Genomic DNA, 24,440 nt, shown 5'->3' with positions numbered 1-24,440 from the left:
ACTATTAGTTCACTTTGTGTGTACATTTTCTGTCAGTAAAAAAACCCCTTAATTTCCATTCGTGTTTCCGTACTGATGGTTGAAATGTAGAGACTGTCTAAAAAGCCCACGGCAGGCCAAATCAACCAGGCAACCTTGCCAGAAAGAGGACACTCACCAATTATTGCGGTAAGACAGTAAAACGTGACACAAACTTTGAGGTGGCATTTAACTTTCTCTGTTGCTATAGTAATCGGTGAATTCATTACCATTCCATACCATACCATTACATCTCTCTCTCTCTCTCTCTCTCTCTCTCTCTCTCTCTCTCTCTCTCTCTCTCTCTCTCTCTCTCTCTCTCTCTCTCTCTCTCTCTCCGCTCAAACTGACAATGTACTGTACTGTGTATATAGGACTAATAGAGCCCACACATGAAACTGGGCGACCCCTTCGCAAAGTCAAATTTCTGCATCTCTCTCACGAGGAACAAAATTGACACGTTTGATACGAGATTGAATTTTGTTTCCTTGTGCTCGGCAAGTTTACTAATCATCATCAACAGGTATTTTTTCGAGCGCCGTATTGCAGAAAGTTTGAGCCTCCTAGCTCATTTGCAAAACGAACCCTCTAATTATTTGCTTACGCATGCATGAGTCCAATATTCCTTTATATTATACTTCATTCACTACTGGAAATATCCATGACATGTTGATCCTGTTACATACAACTCCTACTAATGGCGAAACTGTAATCATATCAATCGCATTTGCCTCAGCTGAACGAAGAAAAATATCGGTAAGCTCTAAAAATTTCGGCCGATGAAAAAATATTTTCTCAAACCTCCCTGTCTCTTAATTGTGTTTGTCCAGGTTTCCGAACGGTACCTACAAGAACTTTAAAAGTTTAAATTTTGTCAGATATCATTTGTTTCTCAGCCTCGCTTTCAGTTTGACGGTTTAAACTCAAATTTTGAAGATTTTGGCACTGAGAGGTAAAAAGTATGAAAACCCTGTAACTTTTGACTTTTCTTCGTGAATGTTTTAACACTGATTTTACTCCATGAGTTTCCATGCATATTTGATGTTTTTTATTTGCTCTAATTACACATGTTAACGCAGACACTAAAAAATGCAAAAAAGCTCGTTTTTCGCCGACAAATGAGTTAGGTACCTCTTGCACCTGTCCAGCGACTGACAATGTCGAGATGCCAAGTAATAGCAGCGTCTTCCCAAATGATACAATAAACCCACAGCTGTAATTATCAGAGACCGTTACTTAAATTTTATTTATTTTGCAACCCTTTATTAAATACGGTAAACAGACAACTGATTTGCCCGTCTTCATTAAGCAATATCTAGGGGTAAATAAACCATTGAATTATGGGTAACTGAAGGACAGGTTACATCTCGTTGGGAGAGTGCACTGACATTGTAAGATGTCGCAACCAGTCAGTGTCTTCGTGGTCTTCTGTTGTTTACATATCTCACTTGTATCAATGACAGTAAGTGCCCTTCCCCATGCACCGAGACACATACCTCCGGTCAACCCTGACGACCCGGCCAGACTGCCTAAGGGAATCACGAAACGTGTCCTGGTCGCAGGTAAGACAGTTCTACCGTCCGAAAACGACTTTTTAACTCTCATGTGTATCGACAGTGTATTGCACAATGCTACCCTTGGATTGCTACATTGTGGATAGGCCGGTACACAAAGACTCGAATCAGCTATAGAATCACCTTTATCCTGTTTTCATGACACTGTCCCTACACTGATTCGAGGTTCCGTGAGCCAGTATGTATAGTGCACAGCTGAAATCTAGGCACAAGATCAGCATGAAGTGGATTGAGATGTTATGTAATGTTCTGCACACAGAACCGCAAAGTGTAACTACAACAAGTGGTTTGCCGAGATATTGATTTCTTTCGTTGTTTACAAAACAAATGCAGTGTCTTACGAACAAGTTACCTGCTGAGAAGCATATAACATTCGTCACATAATTAATTCATAACGTCCATAAATCTTGTTTGACATATAATATGACATGACATTACGACGAAGAATTACGTCATAATATGATTGGACAAAAATAAAAGTTGGAATCTGCAGACATTTCATTGTGAAACAACCACCAATAATCAACAGTTTATAAGTTCCGGCGACCGGAACTCAATATTATGATCTTCAGCTGTAAAATCGTTTCTTCGTAACACGACTCGGAACGATACAAAGACAATTACAAATTGACAATAAGGGTGAAATCTGTGTTTGTGTTGCCTGGTGTGTTTTATGATATTAGAGCTCAATGCGTGTAAGAACTTGATGGTATATTAATTTATAATCTTTTTTCTGTGCTAAAATACTATTTACAAACTAAAACAAACTTTTTAACATATTTTTCCACAATTCTAGTCACGTTATCTACTCCATATCATAAATAAATATTCAGCTTATCAACAAGTTGGAACCCTGTATGACCCGTGAAGACAACTGCTATTTTGATGAATAAATTGATGTCCACACTGAAATTCAACATTAGATATCCCTTGAGCTTGTGTTCACAAGTTGAAGAGTTACAATTTGGACATGGGATTGGAACAAGAATTTCAAAAGCAAACTGAAAGTACATCAAAACTTGCAGCTAACCGACCGATAGCTGTGTACATGTGAGAGAGGTCACGCGTTTGTTCATAGCCATTGAGAATACCATCTAAATTCTTAGCAAATTTAAGTCACGAGAGAAAAGATCCTGTGCACATTTAAGATTGAATTTGAAACAATTCCTTATTTTTGAATTAAATTAAGAACGATTTAGCGTTATCGCTACAAGTAGTCACACACGGCGATGCGCTTATTATATGACATGGTGTATTGAAATCACCGTGTGATTATGTAAATTGTTTAGAAATGTTGAATCTTATCTTGTAATTGGCACATTCACTTCTTAACTACCGTAGGCCCGCCTTCACAGAAACATATTATGCAGTGGTTCTAAACAAAAGCTGTACCAATACATTGCTAGAATATGTTCGCTAAAGCAGAATAATTGGCTTTTCATGTTGGATGAGAGCAATGCGTACGAGGCGGTAATTATTTGCGATTGTAAAAGATTGAATTGAACTTTACAGCCCAAAATGCTAGCAATAAACAGCCCAGCTTATCTAAATCTGACTTCTGATGCACAAGTTTGGAGCGACACCTCAAATTTATTATGCATTTTACGTGATTGCAGTAAAGTGGATCGTAGGACCCTGACAACGGTTATTTGTCTCAGCTTAAACCTCAAAAGTACATCAGCCTAATACATATATGGAAAACAGTATTGTTAATTTAGCTTATCATAATCTCAAATTATGCTACATACAATAATAAATCCACACAACGGACAGACAAATTTCAAGTTGCACATACCGTTATCATTGCAATATGTGAGTCATCTTTTTGTACTCCAATTCATTCCTTATTGCCCTTTTCTATTTCTGTTATTATTCTATTTCTAAAATATTTAACTTATCTAAATGAGTCAAAAGAAAGCTATCAGGTGTACACTCGGCGATCACAGTATCACCGAATGCCAATTACTGCAACTGCTGCAATTATATCATGACACCGAAGGACAACAAATGCCGGTCATAACATGACGGCCCGTTAAACATTACTGCAGGTTTTCTCAATAAACGGGTTCCATCTTTCACAAGTGATTGTGTAGTTTTGGATCGGTAACCTATGAACTTCATTACACAGAATTATATAATGACCATCTTGTGTAAGCTATTAGTTAGGTTCCATTGTTCGGTATCAGACGAGGCGGGGTCCAGTATAACATGCACGGGCAGTCAATAACTTGGTTCCCTGACCCTTTCCCCGGTAGAGGGCGTGGGGAAATATAGGGTCAGGTACCGGCTAATGTAAACATGGACGCTATTGGGTTAAAAAAACAAGCTGTGATTGGATGAAAGTAACACTAGTAACTTTTTTCTCATCTTTCTTGGGTTTCGCACTTTCAGGCTCACTTGACACCAACTTCTTGTTTGTACCACAAAGCTGTGGAGGTAGAAAGAAAGACTTTCTACCTCCATGATTTAGCCACTGTGATTTAGCACACCTCTTAATACTTTTAGAACGTCGACATGATGCCTGGCATTTTTCATGAAATTCGGACACCATTCTATCCATCGAAATCAATCGTCGTTCAGAGTTCCAACAAAGTTTGCTTTCAATTAGCTGTGATATCGCAGCAGTACTTGTGGTGTGTATCGAACGTGCTCGGGTCATTGGGGACACGCCACAGTCGGCGATGACCTCAATGACCCAAGCGCGTTCGATAAACGCAACAAGTACCGCTGCGATATCACAGCCAGCCTTCAATCATCTCTATTTCCCCGTTCTTCTGCATTAATCCTTTCAGTTTATGTTTCCCGTCTCGTGTGCCAATGTTTTTGGTTCGGATACCAGTGTTCGAACATAATTCTGATCCAGTCGAATTTTGACCGGCGTTTTCATGGCAGCAGTCATATTTATGGTAGCATGTTCTGTCAGGTGACTAACCTCCGCCATCTTGAACAAAATTCTGTTCAAGATGGCTACCCGGTACCTGACCCTATATTTCCCCACGCCCTCTACCGGGGAAATGGGTCAGGGAACCAGACTAACATGCACGGGCAGTCAGATAACTTGGGTGTTCGAGGGCGCTGTTTGATCGTGATGACGGACCATATGTTTTATACAATAACTCAAAAACCTCTCACGTTCCAATAGTATAAACAAATAATCAATTTGTTATTAAGTTAGTTATTTACAATGACATCGGCCATGCCAAGCCCAATAATTATTAGATGCACGTAAAATGTGCAAATCGAAAGGAACAAGTGATAAAAACGACTAAGAACAAGCTATAAAGTTTGCTGCTGCGAAAAGCAAACTTAAATCTCAAACAAACAGTCACCAAATACTCTTTAACCAGAGATGAACGGATAGAGGATGAACTGTAAACAAATCAATATCAAAACAACAAAATAGTTATCGCCCATGACAGATATAAACAATTACAAACTGTGGTTGATATGGTGACCGGGTATTCTAATTTAGTTTGAAGATATGAGACGCCTCGGATAGACATAAAACGTTAAAATTGATGGGCCGTGACAAGGTCAATCTTAAAATTGACGTTCCTGTAAACAAAACAAAGATTTAAATTTTTACGGCGAATAATGGGAAATATACGATTATAAAAATAACTGCAGACATCAAAATAATTACCAGTTGAACTCCACCCCTTCCTTCAATCACAACTGTTTTACAAAATGTATTTGAACATGTTCAATTTTTTCAGGTTCATGTAAAACCTGTAGTGTGGAAACTACATTGCCGAACATTGCATGCAGCGACTATAGAATACTCCTTTCTACTTTAACAAAGGGAATATAGAGAGAGTTCGAGTGTTGTTAAAATCAGAAAATGTTCGCTCAATCAAAACAGCTAAATGTTGTGATCAGTTGCTTGTAAAGCATATAGTTTAGAGCAATGTTGCAATTTTAGGGTTCAGATTCGTTTCCGAATCTGACATTTTGTAACAACTAGAAAAATGTCAGACTGCATGCAGAAAGTTAGATTAATTTTGATGATAAATAAATAAATAAATAAATAAATAAATAAACCTTACATCATCACACTATATAAATATATCTTAAGATAATTGAGACCCATAGGCCATGAAGACTGGTTCAAAAACAATGACACTTGTGAAATTATTCAGCGTAAATTGATTTTAAAACTGCGCGCGTCCAATCTGCATTTTGTGGGCACAGCTTATGCGCTGACTGCAAGGCCAGTCATTTCGCCATTGAGCTACCAAGTACATGTACAAGGCGTTGGATATTCTTAAAATATCTATATTTTCGATTTTGCTCATAAAATACAACCTCCAGAGGTATATATTACTATAGGAATATTCACAGATACAGGGGTTTTTATATTTGTACATCAGTCGGTACCCGCTTTATGGTATATTTGGATACAAATGTCGGTATTTTGTGATTTACCGGTGTTCTCTCATACGATGTAGTAATTCAGACAATTCGTTTTACCGTTCAGGTGGTGGACTTGCCGGCCTGTCAGCTGCACTGGAACTTGCCGAACGTGGATACAAGGTTACCATTCGGGAATCTTCGGATCGTATCGGCGGTAAACTCTTCTCGCGCCCTGTTTTGAAACTCAACAGAACGTTTTCCGTTGAGCATGGTTTTCACGGTGAGATTGTTTTATAAGGCCGGTAGCTGTAACTTTTGATGACTTTTTGACTGCTTTTGTTTTGTAGTCAATCGCACATAAACCAAAGTATGTTGAAACACCAACTGTGCTGATATGAACACATTGTCTGTAGTTGTAAAATGCAATGTTATTGTTTACCTGTGAATTCTAGTCCAGACCACAATTCACCGTTGTCAAGAATAGCAATATTGATGCAGCCCACACATGTACTGTGTAGACATCTACTGAGCTGACAAGCTCGACACTGTGTATCTCTATATGCTTTGGGCGCAGAACAACAAAATACAATTGATATATAGCCAAAAAATAAAAAAAAATATTATCGAAAGTTACAACTGTTGTAACAGTTGCGGTTTTTAATAATGGCACTTCTTTGTCACAACTCTGGTACTTGTATAGTGTTAAATGTAAAGCTGCCATGTTTAAAAACAACTGTCCTTTTCCATGCGAACAGATAAGTTGTTTATCACGCTCAGTAGGGTGAGGTCAGGAAAATACTTTCAAAGTATTATTGTTGGAAGAGTGCAAAATCCACAGGCGACCCCCCTACACCCCCACCGCGCACGCCCCCAAGCGTACATGCGTGACCTGCTTTGTTTATAAGTTTAGATAAAGATCACTCGATGGAGTTCGTTAGTCAACAGAGTCAAACATCTGATCGAGTTGGGTAAGCAAATTACAAATGGCATGATATGCGTCTCTTATGTGTGTTTGTATATTTCATATGAAGGTCAATACGACGTCTGGTCTCAGACCTCTCATTGCTTACAGTATATTGCCCGTTTTCGTGATATCGTAGCGTCTTATGTAATCGAGGACTTCTAGTTCTGAACCAGTGTTTTTAACTTTTATTTTTTGTTGAGGTTTTGGTGCTGCAAAACATAAGAAAAACTAAGAGTCACCAATTTTTACCTTGACATTTCAGCCTGGTTCAATAACTATCACAATTTCAAAGACATCCGTCAAAGATTAGATATAGACAGTAACTTCAAGCCATGGGGTGCAGTAGACTATATCTTCAAGAACTATAAACCGGAGAGATTGTACAGTAAAGGCCCATACCCATTGAATTTACTTGGTAAGTGTATTGACATTTGAATTGTCTAGAGTACTGCATAAGTATCATGTTCCCATTTAAACCCGGCTCGGATATAAATGTCCGATGACGTCATTGAGTACCTTAGGGTTAGGGTGCAAAGGCTTAATAAACACAGCTGAAACCCCGTGAAGAGGAGATTGTATACATATCATAACGGTATAGGACAGTAATCAGATCAATCTGTCTGACAGTCTGTCAGTCAAGTACTGTCTACTTACATTGTCTGATAGACCGACTGCCGATCATTTCTAATTGCCAGTCCAATTATCAATTATCAACTATCAAGTTTCAGAAGAACGATAACGAATTTATAAAATGACCAAAACGACGATGGTATATTAAGACGGATAGGTAAAGGCGGCAAAATTTAAAAATATCGAACACTATCGAAAGATCTACTGATAATAGAAAGCGTAATATCTCAGCCCATTAGCTGCGGTACAGTAGCTCGAGGTTTCCCTGGGGTTGTGGATCGGAAGGTAAAACTAGTTTGGCCGCCCAACCCAAAACCACAGGCAAAACCTTGAGCTACTATATTGCATCTACTAGTCCATGTGCTTGATCAACAAGACAGTTATTTCCATTCGTCAAGCCATACCACGTGACAATGTACGATGCCCAATAACATTGCATTACCCACATTGGATAAACCCTAAAATGTGCAATTGATAAGCTTATTCGTCCATGCATAATTCTGTCTCTAATTCCAGGTATCATCTACCGCAGTCCAAACATGAACTTGACGGACCCTCTGAAGTCATTGCAAGGAATTCCAGATATGCTCTGGTTCGACTACAACACAGTTTATGATAAATATGACGAAATGACATTCAGTAAGTATTGGTGTGTGTGTTTAGTTTCTGGTCCATGACATTGGACGAAAGTGATGCGGTGATAATTTGTTTCTGATCATCAGGTATCGTTACTCTTATGGTTAGGGCTTTACGGTAGTAAGTGACGTACACAGTGACCAGAAACAAAACAATCATTACAGCAGTTTAATTATACATGAACACAGTTCGACCAGTTCTTGTCATGTCTCCGTAACATGACTATCAGATGTCGCGCGAAACAATGCTGATGTGCGCACGCGTACGTAATCGTCATCATTACGTGTACATTTTCGAATTTTCTCGACGTTTTCTTGTACTTTAGGACAAGTTTCTGAAATACAACTGTAAAGTAGCCAGCATCTTTGATATCTGAGAGAGTTTACAAAAATAGCAAAAGTACTTGCTTTACTTACTCTCTGCCCAAAAGCTCGTAGAAACCCAATTATAGCTCGTCAATACAGTGTCTATACGCGTAAAATGCCCTCTTATTGTTTACGTTTGAATTCTAGTCCGGAGCAGAATTCACTTGCCAACAATAACAATGCGGTCTACACATATTGACACCATGTACCTCAACATGCTATCGGAGTAGAACAAGAACTGAAGTTGACAGTAAAAAGAACATTAGTCAACAAATCATAAGTTTCAGCTAGTGATCCCATGGTCTCTTCTTGTTCCATCGGTCGTTTCAACAAAAAATTCTTGTATTTCGTATCAGCTGTACCAATGAAAATCAATAATTTTGTGAGAGGTATGATCAAGTTAAGTGTAATCTTAACGCAAAGAAATTAATAACGTTAAAATTAAATGAATTTCGCATGTATCTTTAAAATAGCCTTGTACGTTGTGTACTCTCAGACTAGAGAATCCGTCGTTGAGGGCGCTATGCAGGCCCCGCCTCTCAGCAGACAATACTCTGGAAGAAAGATTGCGAACTTGACATTAAGGTAATTAAAATGGCTCACGAAAGACGAACTATTATTGCTATGTTAAAATATGACAATGTTAATATTTTACTTCTGAACATCTATGCTCCAAACTCTGTTAAAGAACGAAAAAACTATTTCAATTTACTCAGTGAGGAAATTGAAAAAGCCTCACGAGATCATGAATCAGATTCCATAATATGTGGCGGTGATTTCAACTGCGTTGTAGATACATCCAAAGATAAGATATCCTCAGCTAGGTTGTGTAATGATAGTAGTGTACAGGAGATTAAAGCTATGATGAATAAGTTCAATCTGACTGATGTTTGGAGAAGATTACACCCACATCTTCTCAAATACACGTGGCACAGACTTTGCAAAGACAAAAAAACTATCAGACAAAAGTCAGACTGGACCGGTGGCTCTTCACGAGTGACTTGTTTACTGAGGTTAAAAAGTGTGAAATTTTATCTTGTGTTATTTCAGATCATCAACCAGTTGCAGTTGATATGGAATCTTTAGAAGGTGTAAAACGTGGGAAAGGGACATGGAAATTCAATAACAGTCACCTGTCATGTACTCATTTCAAAAACCAAGTAGAAAACCTCTGGAAATTTTGGCAAAGAAAAAACCTCTTCTTGATGACAGTTCAGTTTGGTGGGACAAACACAAGGATAAACTTCGAGAATTGGCCATTAAGTATAGTTTACAGAAAAAAAGAAGTAATAAGAAACATCGTAATCTGTTGGAAAAAAAGGCTGCACAATATGATGACATCAGATCAATCCGCAAGTGATATTGAAGAGGTTAAAAACCAGTTAAAATCATATGAATTAGCAAGGGCCCAATGGGTTGAACAAGGAGAGAAGTCTTCAAAATATTTCCTCAATCTAGAAAAACAGAGAGGTAAAGAAAAACTATTCAAGGAGGTTAGAGACAAGAGTGGCAAAATAGTCACTGATATTGATTCTATATTAGACATACAAGCAGAATTTTATGAAGATCTTTACAAACAAGAAAATGTTGACACCCTACTACAGAGGGAATTAATAGATAAAACCAACATTGTTTTAAGTAATCAAGATAAACAGAGTTGTGAAGGTCAAATTACACAGAAGAAGCTCTTAACGCTTTAAAGTCAATGGCCAACAATAAGTCACCAGGTTCTGATGGCCTTTCAGTGGAATTCTATAAATGCTTCTGGCATATTTTAGGGTCTGACCTAATTGAAACATTTAACGCTTGCTTTAATTCAGGGGAATTGACGAACAGCCAGAAACTTGGTTTAGTTTCTTTGCTCTATAAAAAGGGAGATAAGGCAGACTTAAACAATTGGAGACCGATAAGTCTCCTCAATGTAGACTATAAGATTCTTGCAAAAGTAATTGCTAATAGGGTGCGGAAGGTAATTGGCAAAATATGTAGCCCAGATCAATGTGGATACATCCCCGGGCGGGAGATAGGTGATAATATTGTCTTTACTAGAGATATTATTGAATACGCTAATTTTACTGATAAACCTCTTATTGTCATAAGTCTTGACCAAACAAAAGCTTTTGACAGGTTAAACAGAGACTTCCTTTTTCAAGTCCTTGACAAATTCAACTTTGGCACTGACTTTATCAAGTGGATAAAAATTCTTTATAATAATACTACATGCAAAATTAAGTGTAATGGCTTTCTTTCTCGCAGTATTCAACTTCAGAAGGGTGTGAGACAAGGGTGCCCTTATCACCGTTACTGTATATCATGGCAGCAGAAGTGATAGCCGAAATATTCGTAAAGATGACAGCATATCAGGATTCATACTACCAGACAAACAGAGGAAAAAATTAAGAGTTTTGCAGATGATACGACTCTTTACTTGAGAAATTTGAAAAGCATTACTCAGTCATTGAAAATGTTCAACAAATATGAAAAAGCAACAGGTGCAAAGCTGAACAAAAAGAAATCCAAAGGTTTATGGGCTGGGAGTTTTAAAAACCGCACTGATTCAGTGGAAGGGATCGATTTTTCAAACAAGGTTTTACAGATCTTGGAGTTGGGTTTGGAAACAGTAACACATCTAGAGAAAACTGGAAAACAGTGATGGAAAAATTTACGAATTGCCTTAAGATCTGGAATACTAGAAATCTGTCGTTTAAAGGCAGAGCAATAGTTGCTAATATGCTGGCTGCATCAAAATCTATGGTACCTGGCATCATTTGATCACGTACCTAAGGAAATTATTAATGAAGCAAATAGTAAATTATGGAAATTTATTTGGAGAGGTAAACGAGAAGTTATAAAAAGGGGTATTTTCATTCAAAGATATGATGACTGTGGCAAAAAAGTTGTCGACATTGAAGAAAAAATTAATGCACTCCAATTAAAGTGGCTTATGAAACTATTTGAGAAAAATCCAGATAAGGGGACCCCTAAATGGGCCAGCTTATCAAAATATTTCATAGCGAGTTATGACAATAAACTTAATAGTGATTATCACTACCTCCATCTCAATTTCAAAGTCAACAACAAACGAACCCCAATGGTGTATGGAGATATGTTAAATACCTGGAAGTCACTTAGACTTACAAGAAACACAATGGAACTATTTTGTGATTATAAGATCTTGAGCATTTGTTGTAATCTATTTAAAAATCACGAATCTAACAGTGTTTTTGTGTGAAGACGAGGGCAAATTTTATAAATTATTGATAATTGCACAATCATCAAATACACCTACAACAAATTTTACATTTTTGTCTAGCTTTTCGCACTCTCAGGAAAGGAGAACCCATTAAATGTAACTGATTTGTCAATTTTGTTTAGGTTTAAGTGAAAATACAAATTTCCTTTCCAAGGCTGATTTGTAGGCATTTGCTTTTCTCACCGAACGATGCATGATAAAATTTTAAATTTTCGATGGTAAAATGGCCTTCTACCTCTACCCAAATCAGTTTCTGCTGTAGTGTATGTTTTTTGGCGATCTCTCTTTGAAATGATTGGTAGATGTTAAGAAAATGACTTGTACATTTATTTATTTCATATACAAGGAAATGAGACCTGGTAAATTTGATAAAACTACCCTTTTCTTGTGCTTGTGCTAATTAATGCTGGAAAATTTTTTAAAAATCACTGAACTATTTCAGCCCTTCTATTAAAAATGAACTATTTTTGGTAGATGCAAAGAAATGTAATCAATATCATCTGTCTGTTGAAACCTTAAAATATCACGGCAAAAACCAACAGTTTTTGTCTGGAATCTTTAGGGACTGTGCAGAGATGTCTTTGCAGCTTTCAGGGACCACTCCGAGGAGACCCTAAATATTTTAGAGACCACACTGACATGACCTTGAAACTTTCAGGGACCACCCAGATAAGTCCTTGAAACTTTTAGGGACCACCCAGATGTGACCCTGAATCTTTCAAGGACTATCCTGATGTGACATTGAAACTTTCAGGGACCACCCAGATGAGTCCTTAAAACTTTCAGGGACCACCCAGATGAGTCCTTGAAACTTTCAGGGACCACCCAGATGTGACCCTGAATCGTTCAAGGACTATCCTGGTGTGACCTCGAAACTTTCAGGGACCACCCGGATGAGTCCTTGAAACTTTCAGGGACCACCCAGATGAGTCCTTGAAACTTTCAGGGACCACCCAGATGTGACCCTGAATCGTTCAAGGACTATCCTGGTGTGACCTCGAAACTTTCAGGGACCACCCAGATGAGACCCTGAACCTTTCAAGGACTATCCTGATGTGACCTTCGCTCGTCAGCTTGTGCATTCACAAGCATTACTTGGTAAAGCTGACAGGCAGACGAATCACCGAAAAGATTTGGTCCAACTTCCTGCACATACAGTGTCAATATTCATGACGGTCGAAGCTAAGATTATGTAATGGCTTAACACAGCGTCCTCATCGCTCCCATGTGTGACTGGTCGGCCGGCTCAAAACACGTCTTTGCATATTTATCACGCGACGAGATCTACAAGGCATGTTCTTCCCGGCATAAATGTGATAAACTGGGCAGTGGCTGAACCTTCAGTCGACTTAGACGAGCAAGCCTTGACGATTAATGGTAATTTACTCGCTGGTTGAAGTATGCTGTTACTGGCCGACGCGCCGCTGGTCTGAACAGTAAACAATTAATTATTCGCAAACAATCAGTTCATAATGGCACATTCCATTTTAACCTACAGGGGCATCTAGGATTGTGCGATTGTGTAAGGTCCCGGGTAAGGTACATGTTGCTCTTTTATGCTGTAAAGTTTTCCCACCATTTAAAATACTATGGTTGTATGTTACAGTCTTCATGATTAATTTGGAGATGTAGTCAATGATACTTTTCTCATTAAGCGAGACACTGAATCGTACACCAACCAATATGGTCCTTGCTAATTTACATAGTAAAGGTCACGGGTCACATTGTTGTGAGGCTCTGCATTGTTTCAAGTCGAGTGTGTAAACAGCGTGATGTTCGAATGGATTTTGACTACTGCACTAATTCCGAGCGGGAAAGGTTGCCGATTCTGAAAAGGAATGTAGGACGTCCAGTACAACAATTATTTAATGACAGGACTACATTGAAAGCAACGGAATACTGGATATCTCCGACGAATTTGATGTCTGTTACCACGGTCCTTTGTGGAGTGACACTGACGGTGCTGTTCCGATCTCGACAATGTTATCAGCAACTGTGATTGTAGCGTGAACATGACTAAGACTATGAGTCCTTGAAACTTTCAGAGACCAACCTGAGGTGTCCCCGAATCTTTCAAGGACTATCCTAATGTGACCTTGAATCTTTCAAAAACCGCCATTGCAAGACGAGTCTTTGAAACATTCAAGGACCACCCTGATGTGTCCCTGGATCTTTTTAGAGACCACTCTGATGTGACCTTGAAACTTCCAGGGACCACCCGGATGAGTCCTTGAAACTTTCAGGGACCAACCTGAGGTGCCCCTGAATTTTTCAAGGACTATCCTAATGTGACCTTGAAACTTTCAGGGACCACCCAGATGAGTCCTTGAAACTTTTGGGGACCACCCTGATGTGTCCCTTAATCTTTTTAAGGGACCACTTAGATATGACCCCTAAACATTTTTAAGGACTGGCCTAGAGAGGCACTTTGAAATAGTAAAGAACCAATCAGATATGATCCCGAAACCTTCAAATGCATCCAGGTCCTCTAAACAATACAGCAATCATCAAGTTTTGACCTTTAATCTTGACATTTTCAAGAATGTGTATCAATGAGATGAATTATCCTTAAAAAATTGTCAAAAAGGATAAATTTACAATTTTTGAAAAGCAGATGGCTTTAAATACTACAATTTTTTTAAATACTACTTTAACATTTAATTCAATAATTACAGTTTTGATGTTTTTCACTAGAAAAATTGATAATTACTAAATGCTTTGAGTAAACCCTCTCTTAGAGAGCACATTCTGTGACTTTTACTGTTCATCTTATAATCACAAAATAGTTCCAATTGTGTTAAGAGTGAATCTGCCAACATCAAAACAGAATCTTCTTAGAGAAGTTCTGTGGTATAACGACAATATTAAGAATGAAGGAAGTGTCCTCTTTTATGACAAATGGTCAAAGAGTGGAATTTTAAGGCTTAGGGACATCTGGAATGATGACAGAAATGACTGGCTTCAACAATGGGAAATAATTGCAAAAATTAGAGGAGGTACAAATAGACATGTGCAAGAGGAAATCAAAACAGAGTATGAAACACTCCTCAATGCTATTCCAGATCTACATACATTCTTCAAACATCCAAAATGAAGAAAACTATGATATTTCAGACTTAGAGAATTATGGTCTGACAAAAAGTGAGGTCAAAACCAAGTCACTTTATTGGAAATTAGTTGATAAGAAATGGCATGCAGTCAGAGGTCAGATTGGTCAAAAATGGGCTGAGAATCTAAGTCTTACTGACAGTTACAAAGCTACTCTATTCAGCCGTCTTAATTCAACAGAAATTGTCAGCAATTCAGTAAATGATTTAAATTGGAAGATTTCCATCGAGGCCTAGTCACAGGAACTTGGCCAAAACTTTCAATTTAAGTGATGGGAAATGCCATATTTGTGGCCAAGAAGAAACACTGGAACACATCTTATTTGAGTGTAAATATGTTAAAGAAATCTGGCAAAATGTATTTCTTTCTTTGTCAGAAACCACAACTTTGATAATATATCAATATCAAAAGATTAGCAATTGCAGGAATCGAAATGATAATAATGCAACATCTGACATTATTTACTGTATTACTTCCTTGTAAAATATACAGTTTGGAATATTCGAAATTCGGTTACTCTTGATGGGATTAAAGTTTCCCTTCAATCCTATGTCATGCAATTGAAATGTCATCTCTCCTCATGGATGAATACATTATATTTCACTTATAAGATGATGAACAAAACTGAGGATTTTATCACAAAGTTTTCAAGCCTTGTAAGACTGAAGGAGAAGAATGCATCCTGAATGCATTCATATGATGATCTTTGTAATCAAACAGCTAATTATTTGTTTTTTCACACAAGAAGGATTGTAATTTAACGCATTCACAGTTATGTAGATTTGTTTTATTTGTGACTATGTTGAAATAAATTTATCTTTTTCAAAAAAAGACAAAGGTTGGATTCACTTTCAAGTCTGTACACAGATCCTCGTTCGTGGGCGAAAACAAACATTGTTAACAGCACATCAAAGAAAAGTGACTGAAATTGAAGAAGTACGTATGTTGAGTTCGTGTTCGTAAGGCAAGATCATATGTCACTGGCGAGAATTCACAAAACTCCTTGCTTGATTTCTACATTTAGGATGCCAATGCATGTTATACTTGCCGCCGCCTTGTACGTGGATGAAGTTCAATTTTGGAAATTATTCACAATTTTGCTTTCTAAAATTGCATCATTCGATATTTTCCAATAACTGCGCATTAGTCTGCTAAAAGTCCTATGAGAGTTGTCTTCGATATACTGTACTCAGTTTCAGCTTCAGTTGACCATGTATTATAGGCCGTGCACGATGTACAACCACTTCGATCTCTTCTCAGTTGTTTCAGTCCGACACGTGATGATCGCCATAAAAGTAGTTGAACGTCAGAGTAACATGAAAGCAGTAACTAACTTCAATGTTTGTAACGTACAGGGGAATGGGCGACTTTTAGGAATATCGACAAGACTTTCTATGACATCATCATGCAGCCGTCGTTGTCAGTGACCCTGAATGAACGAGAAACGATCAGTGCCGCCGAAATGTTGATGTATATGCAAATGTACTTCCTCAGCGATGCGAAGGTAAGAAATAAACGAATATTGGTAGCAAGAACTTAAATATACTTGATATAAGAAACAACATTGTTTGCGTGGACGAAAATTGGTATCATATTTCCGATCAAAACAAACAAACACACTTCATTCCATTCATGTATACGTACGATCAAAATCGTCAGTGCAAAATCCGAGCGTGGAAATTTACAACTAAATGATCTGTTTCGCCATCCAAATATCCATAGCTAGCATGTTCTGATGATATTCCTCTGTGTCACAGGCCAATCATCGCGAAGTCACCACGAAAAATTACCATCAAGCCGTTATTAAACCCTGGCTCAAGAAACTTCGTTCTTATGGTGTCAAGTGAGTATTCTCACAGCATTTTAACGTTAAAAGTATACTTGATTGTGCAGACTTTGAGTGTAGGTATAAAATGTAATCTTGACTGCGAAATTACTTCTCGCCAAGTTATTGCTTAAAACAAGGATTCGTTGGCATGACAACCACAACCAGATTATACTACTCCGTAAATACCTTATAGTGTAAACTTTATAGCTCCATTTTTTATGTGTACTCCTAGAAAACTGTTCCTTTTCTCGTTCGGAAAACATTGCACACATCAAATTTGCCAGGTACATTTTTTAATCTCTCTCTCTCTCTCTCTCTCTCTCTCTCTCTCTCTCTCTCTCTCTCTCTCTCTCATCAGGATTCAAAAGAGTACGCCTATTAAGTCCTTTACTTTCAATGTCACAACGGGATTGATAACTGGCGACAGCAGACACGGAAAAGATCAATTTGACTACGTCGTAATGGCTACGGATTTAATCGGCGTCCATAACATTTTTAAAGCCACTCTACAGAGGTACAAGTCCCACTCTTTGGTTTCTGAAAAACTTCGAAAAATGGTTGATAAGATATCAGGACTTCGTCTTGCCCCTCCCTACAAAGTACTGAGAGTATGGTTTGACAAACAGATAGAGGGCGCTTCGATGATTCTCCAAACGCCAGATTACACACCTGTAAATTTAATCGCTCAGTATCATCTTCTTGAAGACGAATTTGCACAGTGGGCAGAAGATACCGGCGGATCTGTCATGGAGTTTCATCTGTATACATGGAAATATGGCGACGTACCAGATGATGAAGTCTGGGATGTAATTGTCCCAACTGTTAAACAAATATACCCCGAAATATTCGACAGGAATTTCACGATCCTTGCTTATCATGTCAACTCTTTTCAAAATTTCCCTTCTTTTGAGAAGGGATCTCACAAATATAGACCCACTTCTGCTTTGCTGTTGAGTGTGGCATAGATAATCTGATGCTGGCCGGTGATTGGTTGCACACTCTCTATCCATCGGCTCTGATGGAACGGGCTGTATCGACAGGGCGCGAAGCAGCCAATCAGATACTGCTGGCAGATCACGTGAGGCAAGCGCCTCTAATTGTTACATCATCTTACGGACCTGGACTCTTTCTTTGAATATCGCTTCTGATACACATCCAGATAACTTAATTTAGGGCTTCGTTAGCTTTAACCTATAATGCACCTTTCCAGAATCCTTAGTCTGTTCGTATGTAAAATATACTGTATGTTAAAAAGTCTGCAAGTATTTTATGTCCAATGTTATCGTTGACGACTGAATTTTTAGGCAAGACAAGCATTTTTGTCCAAAATCACATCGTATATTTTATGAAGTCATTCAAGTGTGTCGATTAGGTTAGTACTTTGCATTTAAACATACATTCTGGAGAAGAACAAAATTTCCCCGTTTTATTGAACAATAATTTAGAAACATTATGAGATACAAGTATTGTCCCCTTTTTGATGAACTCGGAGGCCATTTGTACCTGACTATTTTAGCCTGAATTTTTAAATTAGATCTTAATTTCCAGAAACCCGAAGACATAAATTCTGCCTGACGTGCGACGGATCACGGTCACATACAATATATCCATGAAGTCCAAACAGTATTGTCGGTACTATTATCTCAGGTACAGAGAGATAATCTTTCTAATATGATAATCGCAGATTCGAACAGATATCGTCTATAACTCTACTCCGATGTTCGAGACTTTTTATCTCTCCGTTATAATTACTCAATAGCGCAGTGGTTAGGGTACCAGACTCAAACATAGTGATGTGTCCCTAAGCAAAGCACTTTACTGATCATTTTTCATTGGTGCCTGGGTATTGCTAATATTTCGCTTTCACCTGTTCGTTGAATCAAGATCAGAACAATCAAATTTCTTTGTTTTGCGTCAACTAACTATTTTCAAAGCTAAGCTTGTAAGCGGCCACATGTATACGCAAGTGTTTTTTCACTTGATTGTAAGATTTTTAATCTGGGTATACCCATTTAAGAAAGCAGATTTATTTTTCAGCTCCATAATTTACACTACCATTTCATATTTTGCAAGCTTGCAGGCCTAAGGTTGTAGTATACCTTTTATCGAATTTGTAGATGCAAAGATTTATTGGCAGAAAAACTACACTGTAAAGTCCTATTTGAATATACTGCTTTATCCTGAAAACTCCAAAGACCTAGGCGGGTGGGGGGATTTGCAAAACAAAGAATGTAATTACTCCGGCCTCAATAAAATGATCACTTCCTTTCTCTATTCTCTGCATTAATTCTTGAGTAGAATGTCTTGTTGGCAAATGTAAATCTAGCGTAAATCTGGCGGAATAACGGTAAACAAATTTGCACCTTGCAGTAATCCTACTCTATGATAGCATCCGGAATATATGTGTAGCATACATCTTATCTGGTACTTGGTCATTAACAGTCTCCAGGTAGAATTTTTATGACGATGTGTAATGTATTAACAATTACTTCAAGTGTAAAGGCGACGCCAAGTAAACAAACGGACACGGGATTCCAATTGAAACAGTATTGGTACCAGATCATTCACTATTTAAGGCTCTTGATATATAACTAGGTCACTGAATAGAGCTTTCAGCCATACGCTTGGACTTCTAGTGACCTGTGTCTCCGTGCATGTCTGTTTTGTATTGTTGGAAACTGTCCTAAGTGCTTAGCCGTACTTTTCCGGTTAATCTGTGTTTATTCATGATTCACTTCTATGTACATTCAGTCGAATGTAAAACGGTATCTACCGAAATAGCTGCCGTTACTGACTTTATGTTATTAGCGCCAATATTTCTTTAGTAAAACTTTCCCATTTCCGTAAGAGAGGTTGATTATTTGACAAATTTACCTGAATAAGACATAACTTTACTTTGCTGCTCGTTTTTATCTTCCAGAGTAGGGAGTTGTTCCTACTTGAGGTATGGTATGCGTTGAATCAGACACAATGAATATATTTGTTGCTACGCAGGCCACTATTTTGGATGGACTGAGTTGATCTATTTATAGTACGCAATGGAGGGTAAACCGGTAAAATCGATACTTGTACCTGACGCGATCACGTGTGAGTGTACAGGTTGGGTCTGCCTGATAAAGTTAACCATACAAGATTTTCAATCCATTGCAAATCACTGCAGCAGGAAGTATAACTAGACTGAAAGATCCGTCGCTCGAGGGCGCTCTCTACGCTCCCCCTCTCACCCTCGAGCGACGGATCTTTCAGTCGGGAAGTATAACGTGCGGAACTTGAATTTAATGGAGATGAGTAAACTGATCCATAGACCATGACATTTATTTTTCTACATTCAAAAAGGATTATAAAGGGTGATCGACTATAGCGTTTATGAAATTTATCAATAGAGATATTAAATCGCCTCAGCTGGCAAAACCTGTAAATGTCTTTTAATGATTAACCTGTAGCCAGCTTGTTGAAAATAGCCCTGCCATATGCGTCGCTGACAAGCGTACGTCTTTTGAATACTTGAACGGACCAGGTATGTAAATTTACCAAGTATAATTAAGGTATTATGAATATACAATAACAGTAAATTACAGTAGTGCTATGAATGGTCAAATATCTCGCGTGGTTTTCGACTGTTTAATCATAATTTTCACACACAAGCGTAGTTATGCATTGGTTGCACGTAAATATTGTCTTCTTTCCGGGTACAAAGTACAGGCGAAAAATATATTTTCAGTCCCCGCGGACGAAGGGTCCGGCGGGGACTTATAGATTGGGTCCCGTCTGTGCGTCCGTCCGTCCGTCCGTCCGTCCGTCCGTCCGTCATCAACAGTTTCTCAGACACTGCTGAACCAATTTCGTTCAAACTCGGCACAAAGGCATAGCACTATGACCTACAGATGCACGTCGATTTATTTTGTGATACGATCCAATATGGCCGCGAGGCGGCCATTTTGTTGCGATTTTTCATGTCTTTGGACCATAACTCAAACATCCTTGAACAGATTCTGTTCAAACTTGGCACAAAGGCATAACACTATGGCTTTTATATCCATGTCAAATTATATCACGATACGATCCAATATGGGCGCGAGGCGGCCATTTTGTTGCGATTTTTCATGTCTTTGGACCATAACTCAGACATCCTTGAACATATTCTGTTCAACCTTGGCACAAGGCATAACACTATGGCCTACATGTGCATGTCAAATTATTTTGCGATACGATCCAACATGGCCGCGAGGCGGCCATTTTGTTTGCGATTTTTTCATGTCTTTGAACCATAACTCAAATATCCTTGAACCGATTCTGTTCAAACTTTGCACAAAGGCATAACACTATGGCCTACATATGCTTGTCAAATTATATTGCGATACGATCCAATATGGGCGTGAGGCGGCCATTTTGTTGGGATCTTTCATGTTTTTGGATCATAACTCAGACATCCTTGAACAGATTCTGTTAAAACTTGGCGCAAAGGCATAACACTATGGCCTTCATGTGTATGTTAAAATTATTTTGGGATACGATCCAATGTGGGCGTGAGGCAGCCATTTTATTGCGATATTTCATGTCTTTGGACCATAACTCAGACATCCTTGAACCGATTCTGTTCAAATTTGGCACAAAAGCAAAACATTATGCCCTTCATATGAACACCACTTTATTTCATGATATGATCCAATATGGCCGACAGGCGTCCATTTTTTTGCGATTTTCTCATGTCTCTGAACCATAACTCAAACATCCTTGAACTGATTTTGTTCAAACTTGGCACAAAGGCAAAGCACTATGGCATACATATGCATGTATCAATTACCCTGCGATAGGATCCAATATGGCTGCAGAACTGCCATTTTGTTGGAATTTTGCATCTTTGAAGCATAATTCAAAGGTTTTTAACCCATTTTGTCCAAACTTGGCACAAAGATCAAGCACTATGGCACACATACATGTATACATGTCAATTTACTTCGTGACATGTTCCAATATGGCTGCCAGATTGTCATTTTTTGGATTTTTTCATGTCTTTGAGGCTTAATCATATGCAAATATTCCTTATCCAATGTTGTTGAGACTTGGTACAAAGATAAAGTACTATGGCATACTTATGCATGTCTACTAATTTTGTGCTACGATCCATATGGTCAATAGACAGCCATTTGATTTCAATTTTATAAACATAGGTCACTGTCCTTCAATGGACTGATTTTGTTTAAACGTGATATGGCTGCATTCTTGTGTACATTAATTTGTTTCATTATATGATCCAAATGGCTGATTACAACAACATACCCGATCCCATACCATTTCGAAAATTCCACCAAACCATGTGTATAGTATGTGCTGTCATGACACTAGAGGCAGTGAGGGCATCGTTATGTGTGATGTAATCAAAAGTTCTTTAGTGGTCAACACCGGCAGAGATGAGTCTTTTATTGAACATTCCTCAGATTACTTTATTATGCAAGTCACAGGCCTGATGCACCCGTTGCATCAATGTCATTCCACAGCTACCTAGACACAAAGATTATAACAAAATGGACAAGCGGGGACTGTGTCATCAACGATGACTTTTTAGTGTTTATTATCAGAAAACAAAATTTCATGCAAAACCACATTAAGTATTCTTATCTTGTTATAAGGGTGACAGAGGATGTGACTATGGCTCGACGGCGGTACAACATCGAAGAAGAATGGCGTGTCTTATTAGAAACAATCGACAAGGAAGTTACTGAAGGTATTTATTGGACTACAAACATGGCGACCAATGCATACCGTCATAAAACTTTGGACGACATGTGTGTGCTGCAAGTAACATCATAGCAGTATTATCCCACCTATATTCACCAAGAATTCCCGCTGCGAAAGTTAATGTTAAACAATGCTGTTATCTATGGCACAATAGCTTTCATATGAAAATAGTGATGTTTCAGAAATTGCTCAGAACTTTGAACTTATTTAATGATCACCCACACCGAAAGGCCACACGGGGGGGGGAGACATATCAATGTGCAATTTAACGGAAGTTGGATTGGACATTTTTAATGTTTTTGGAAAGCAAAATGCCATGTAATGTAGCTAACAACACATTTAGTGTATTGGCCTATATTTGTTATTAGAGGAATAACGCCTAAATTCGTATCGATATTTTAAATTCAAGCTAGACTATATCCCTACGTGAAGGTTTTAGCGAAAATATAATTTTACAATTTTCACAAAAACAAGACCGTGTGAACGTAAGTTGTCCGACAGAGTTTGGAATGATTCCAAACAGACAGCAGAGCAGCTAAGTATTGTAAAACTGAGAGAATATGAGTATCTGTAACTTAGGCGCACTTATCAGCAAGTAATACTTGACATCGGAACGTTAGCTGTAGTGAGTACCTGCCATGTCCTATCGCATGACTAAATTACTGTTGACATCATCTTTATGCTCTTTGGGGCGTAAAATGATAAGTAGGTCAAAATATGCTCATTGCGGATAACTTCATTATCCCAGTATGAATAATAAATAATTACAGTAATGAAATAATAAATATTTACATAATAAATAATAGTAATCTTATGTTTTTCGCTATGCACTCATTGTAATGTACAGTATCCATTTTCTCTACGTGTTCATTTACTCAAAATTTTCTTGTAATGTACTTAATTCGTAAAATATCCATATTTTTTAAAGTTCTATCAAAAGTATAATTTCCCGTACTTGTGGGGTATTAGTGAGTACAGTATGGCGACACAAGTTCAATTTAAAAACAAAAGTGATTGAAATAGCCATGCAGATGCTGTTATTGTTCTTCAGGTTAGTGTTAATTTATTGCCTTCTGCAATAATGATGAGTCCAAATTAGACATCGATATATGATAGGACGTAGTCAAGGAGACACGTGATGTACATTCTAGCTAAATCCATTTTGTTCTTAGAAAATTAATTTGCTTCCTCTTGATTTTCGTCCAAACAGAGGAATTTCCCCGAGTGAAGCGACTTTGTGGCCAATTCATCGACAATGACACTCTTGGAAAACTTGGAACAACCCTCGAACTTCTTCAGGAACTGGAACAAAGAGAATTTATAAGTTTCGACGATTATGGAAAGTTGGAGGATCTTTTGAGACTAGCAAATAGATCTGATTTGATCTCACTGGTCCAATCATATGAAGGTAAGAGTGTACCACTAAAAACATTTAAATGTGTCAATTCTTCTTTATGGTAGAAATGATTTATTAGTTGCAGAATGATGCCAAAATTCATGAAAATAGAAGGCATGGTGATCTTAATTTTTCGTTAACTGGAACTTTTGATGGATATGCCATTATTTTTGTGTATTTATGATAGTGGTATTGACATTGTGTAACATTTTCCAAAGCGTCATTTTAATTCCAGTGGTCCAGATTGAGAAAAAAGAAGTGGTTTATGACTTGAATGTTTTATGGGTCGCGCTACGTCGGAGCCTTTCCGGTTTTCAGCGGACACGCTCAAAGAATTGTTATCGTTATGATCACTACTTTGTATAGAGGTCAAGTACACGTACATGACGCTAGTGTGGCAAGCTGTACGCTCACTAGCTCACATACGCCGAACTCATTAGCCCTGCTCGCAGTCGATCGTGGAACTATATTCGCCTGGTCACCAAACCTGATGAAAATGCCATCAGTTGTTTTTGTTGATTTCAAGAGATCCACACATAGTTGCATGCATTTCGTAGTCAAATGTTGACAATTTGA

General features: G+C 38.1%; 1 protein-coding gene and 1 long non-coding RNA gene across 3 annotated transcripts; both read left to right on the top strand.

Annotated features, from left to right (window-relative positions):
- The first annotated feature begins 1,372 nt into the window (after positions 1-1,372).
- On the top strand, positions 1,373-19,363 carry LOC139137039 (carotenoid phi-ring synthase-like). 2 transcript variants are annotated; one of them, XM_070704977.1, is made up of 7 exons: positions 1,373-1,580; positions 6,070-6,225; positions 7,172-7,324; positions 8,056-8,178; positions 16,257-16,405; positions 16,659-16,744; positions 17,088-19,363. In XM_070704977.1, the coding sequence occupies exons 1-7, from the start codon at positions 1,415-1,417 to the stop codon at positions 17,692-17,694; spliced, it is 1,440 nt and encodes a 479-aa protein (XP_070561078.1). In that variant the 5' UTR covers positions 1,373-1,414; the 3' UTR covers positions 17,695-19,363. The 2 variants fall into 2 exon arrangements, with proteins under 2 accessions (XP_070561078.1, XP_070561079.1); XM_070704978.1 differs by lacking the exon at positions 16,257-16,405 and having other exon boundaries at positions 17,088-17,227.
- An 809-nt stretch (positions 19,364-20,172) lies between these two features.
- LOC139136169 (uncharacterized) lies at positions 20,173-23,860 on the top strand. The gene is made up of 3 exons (XR_011553135.1): positions 20,173-20,246; positions 22,360-22,454; positions 23,679-23,860. It is a non-coding gene; the product is annotated as an uncharacterized lncRNA (long non-coding RNA).
- Positions 23,861-24,440: the final 580 nt, after the last annotated feature.

Source organism: Ptychodera flava, chromosome 7 (genome assembly GCF_041260155.1).
Source record: "Ptychodera flava strain L36383 chromosome 7, AS_Pfla_20210202, whole genome shotgun sequence".
In the NCBI taxonomy this organism is placed as follows: domain Eukaryota; kingdom Metazoa; phylum Hemichordata; class Enteropneusta; family Ptychoderidae; genus Ptychodera; species Ptychodera flava.
The sequence above is the reverse complement of the archived record's forward strand: the minus strand, read 5'-3'. Positions and strand labels throughout refer to the sequence as shown.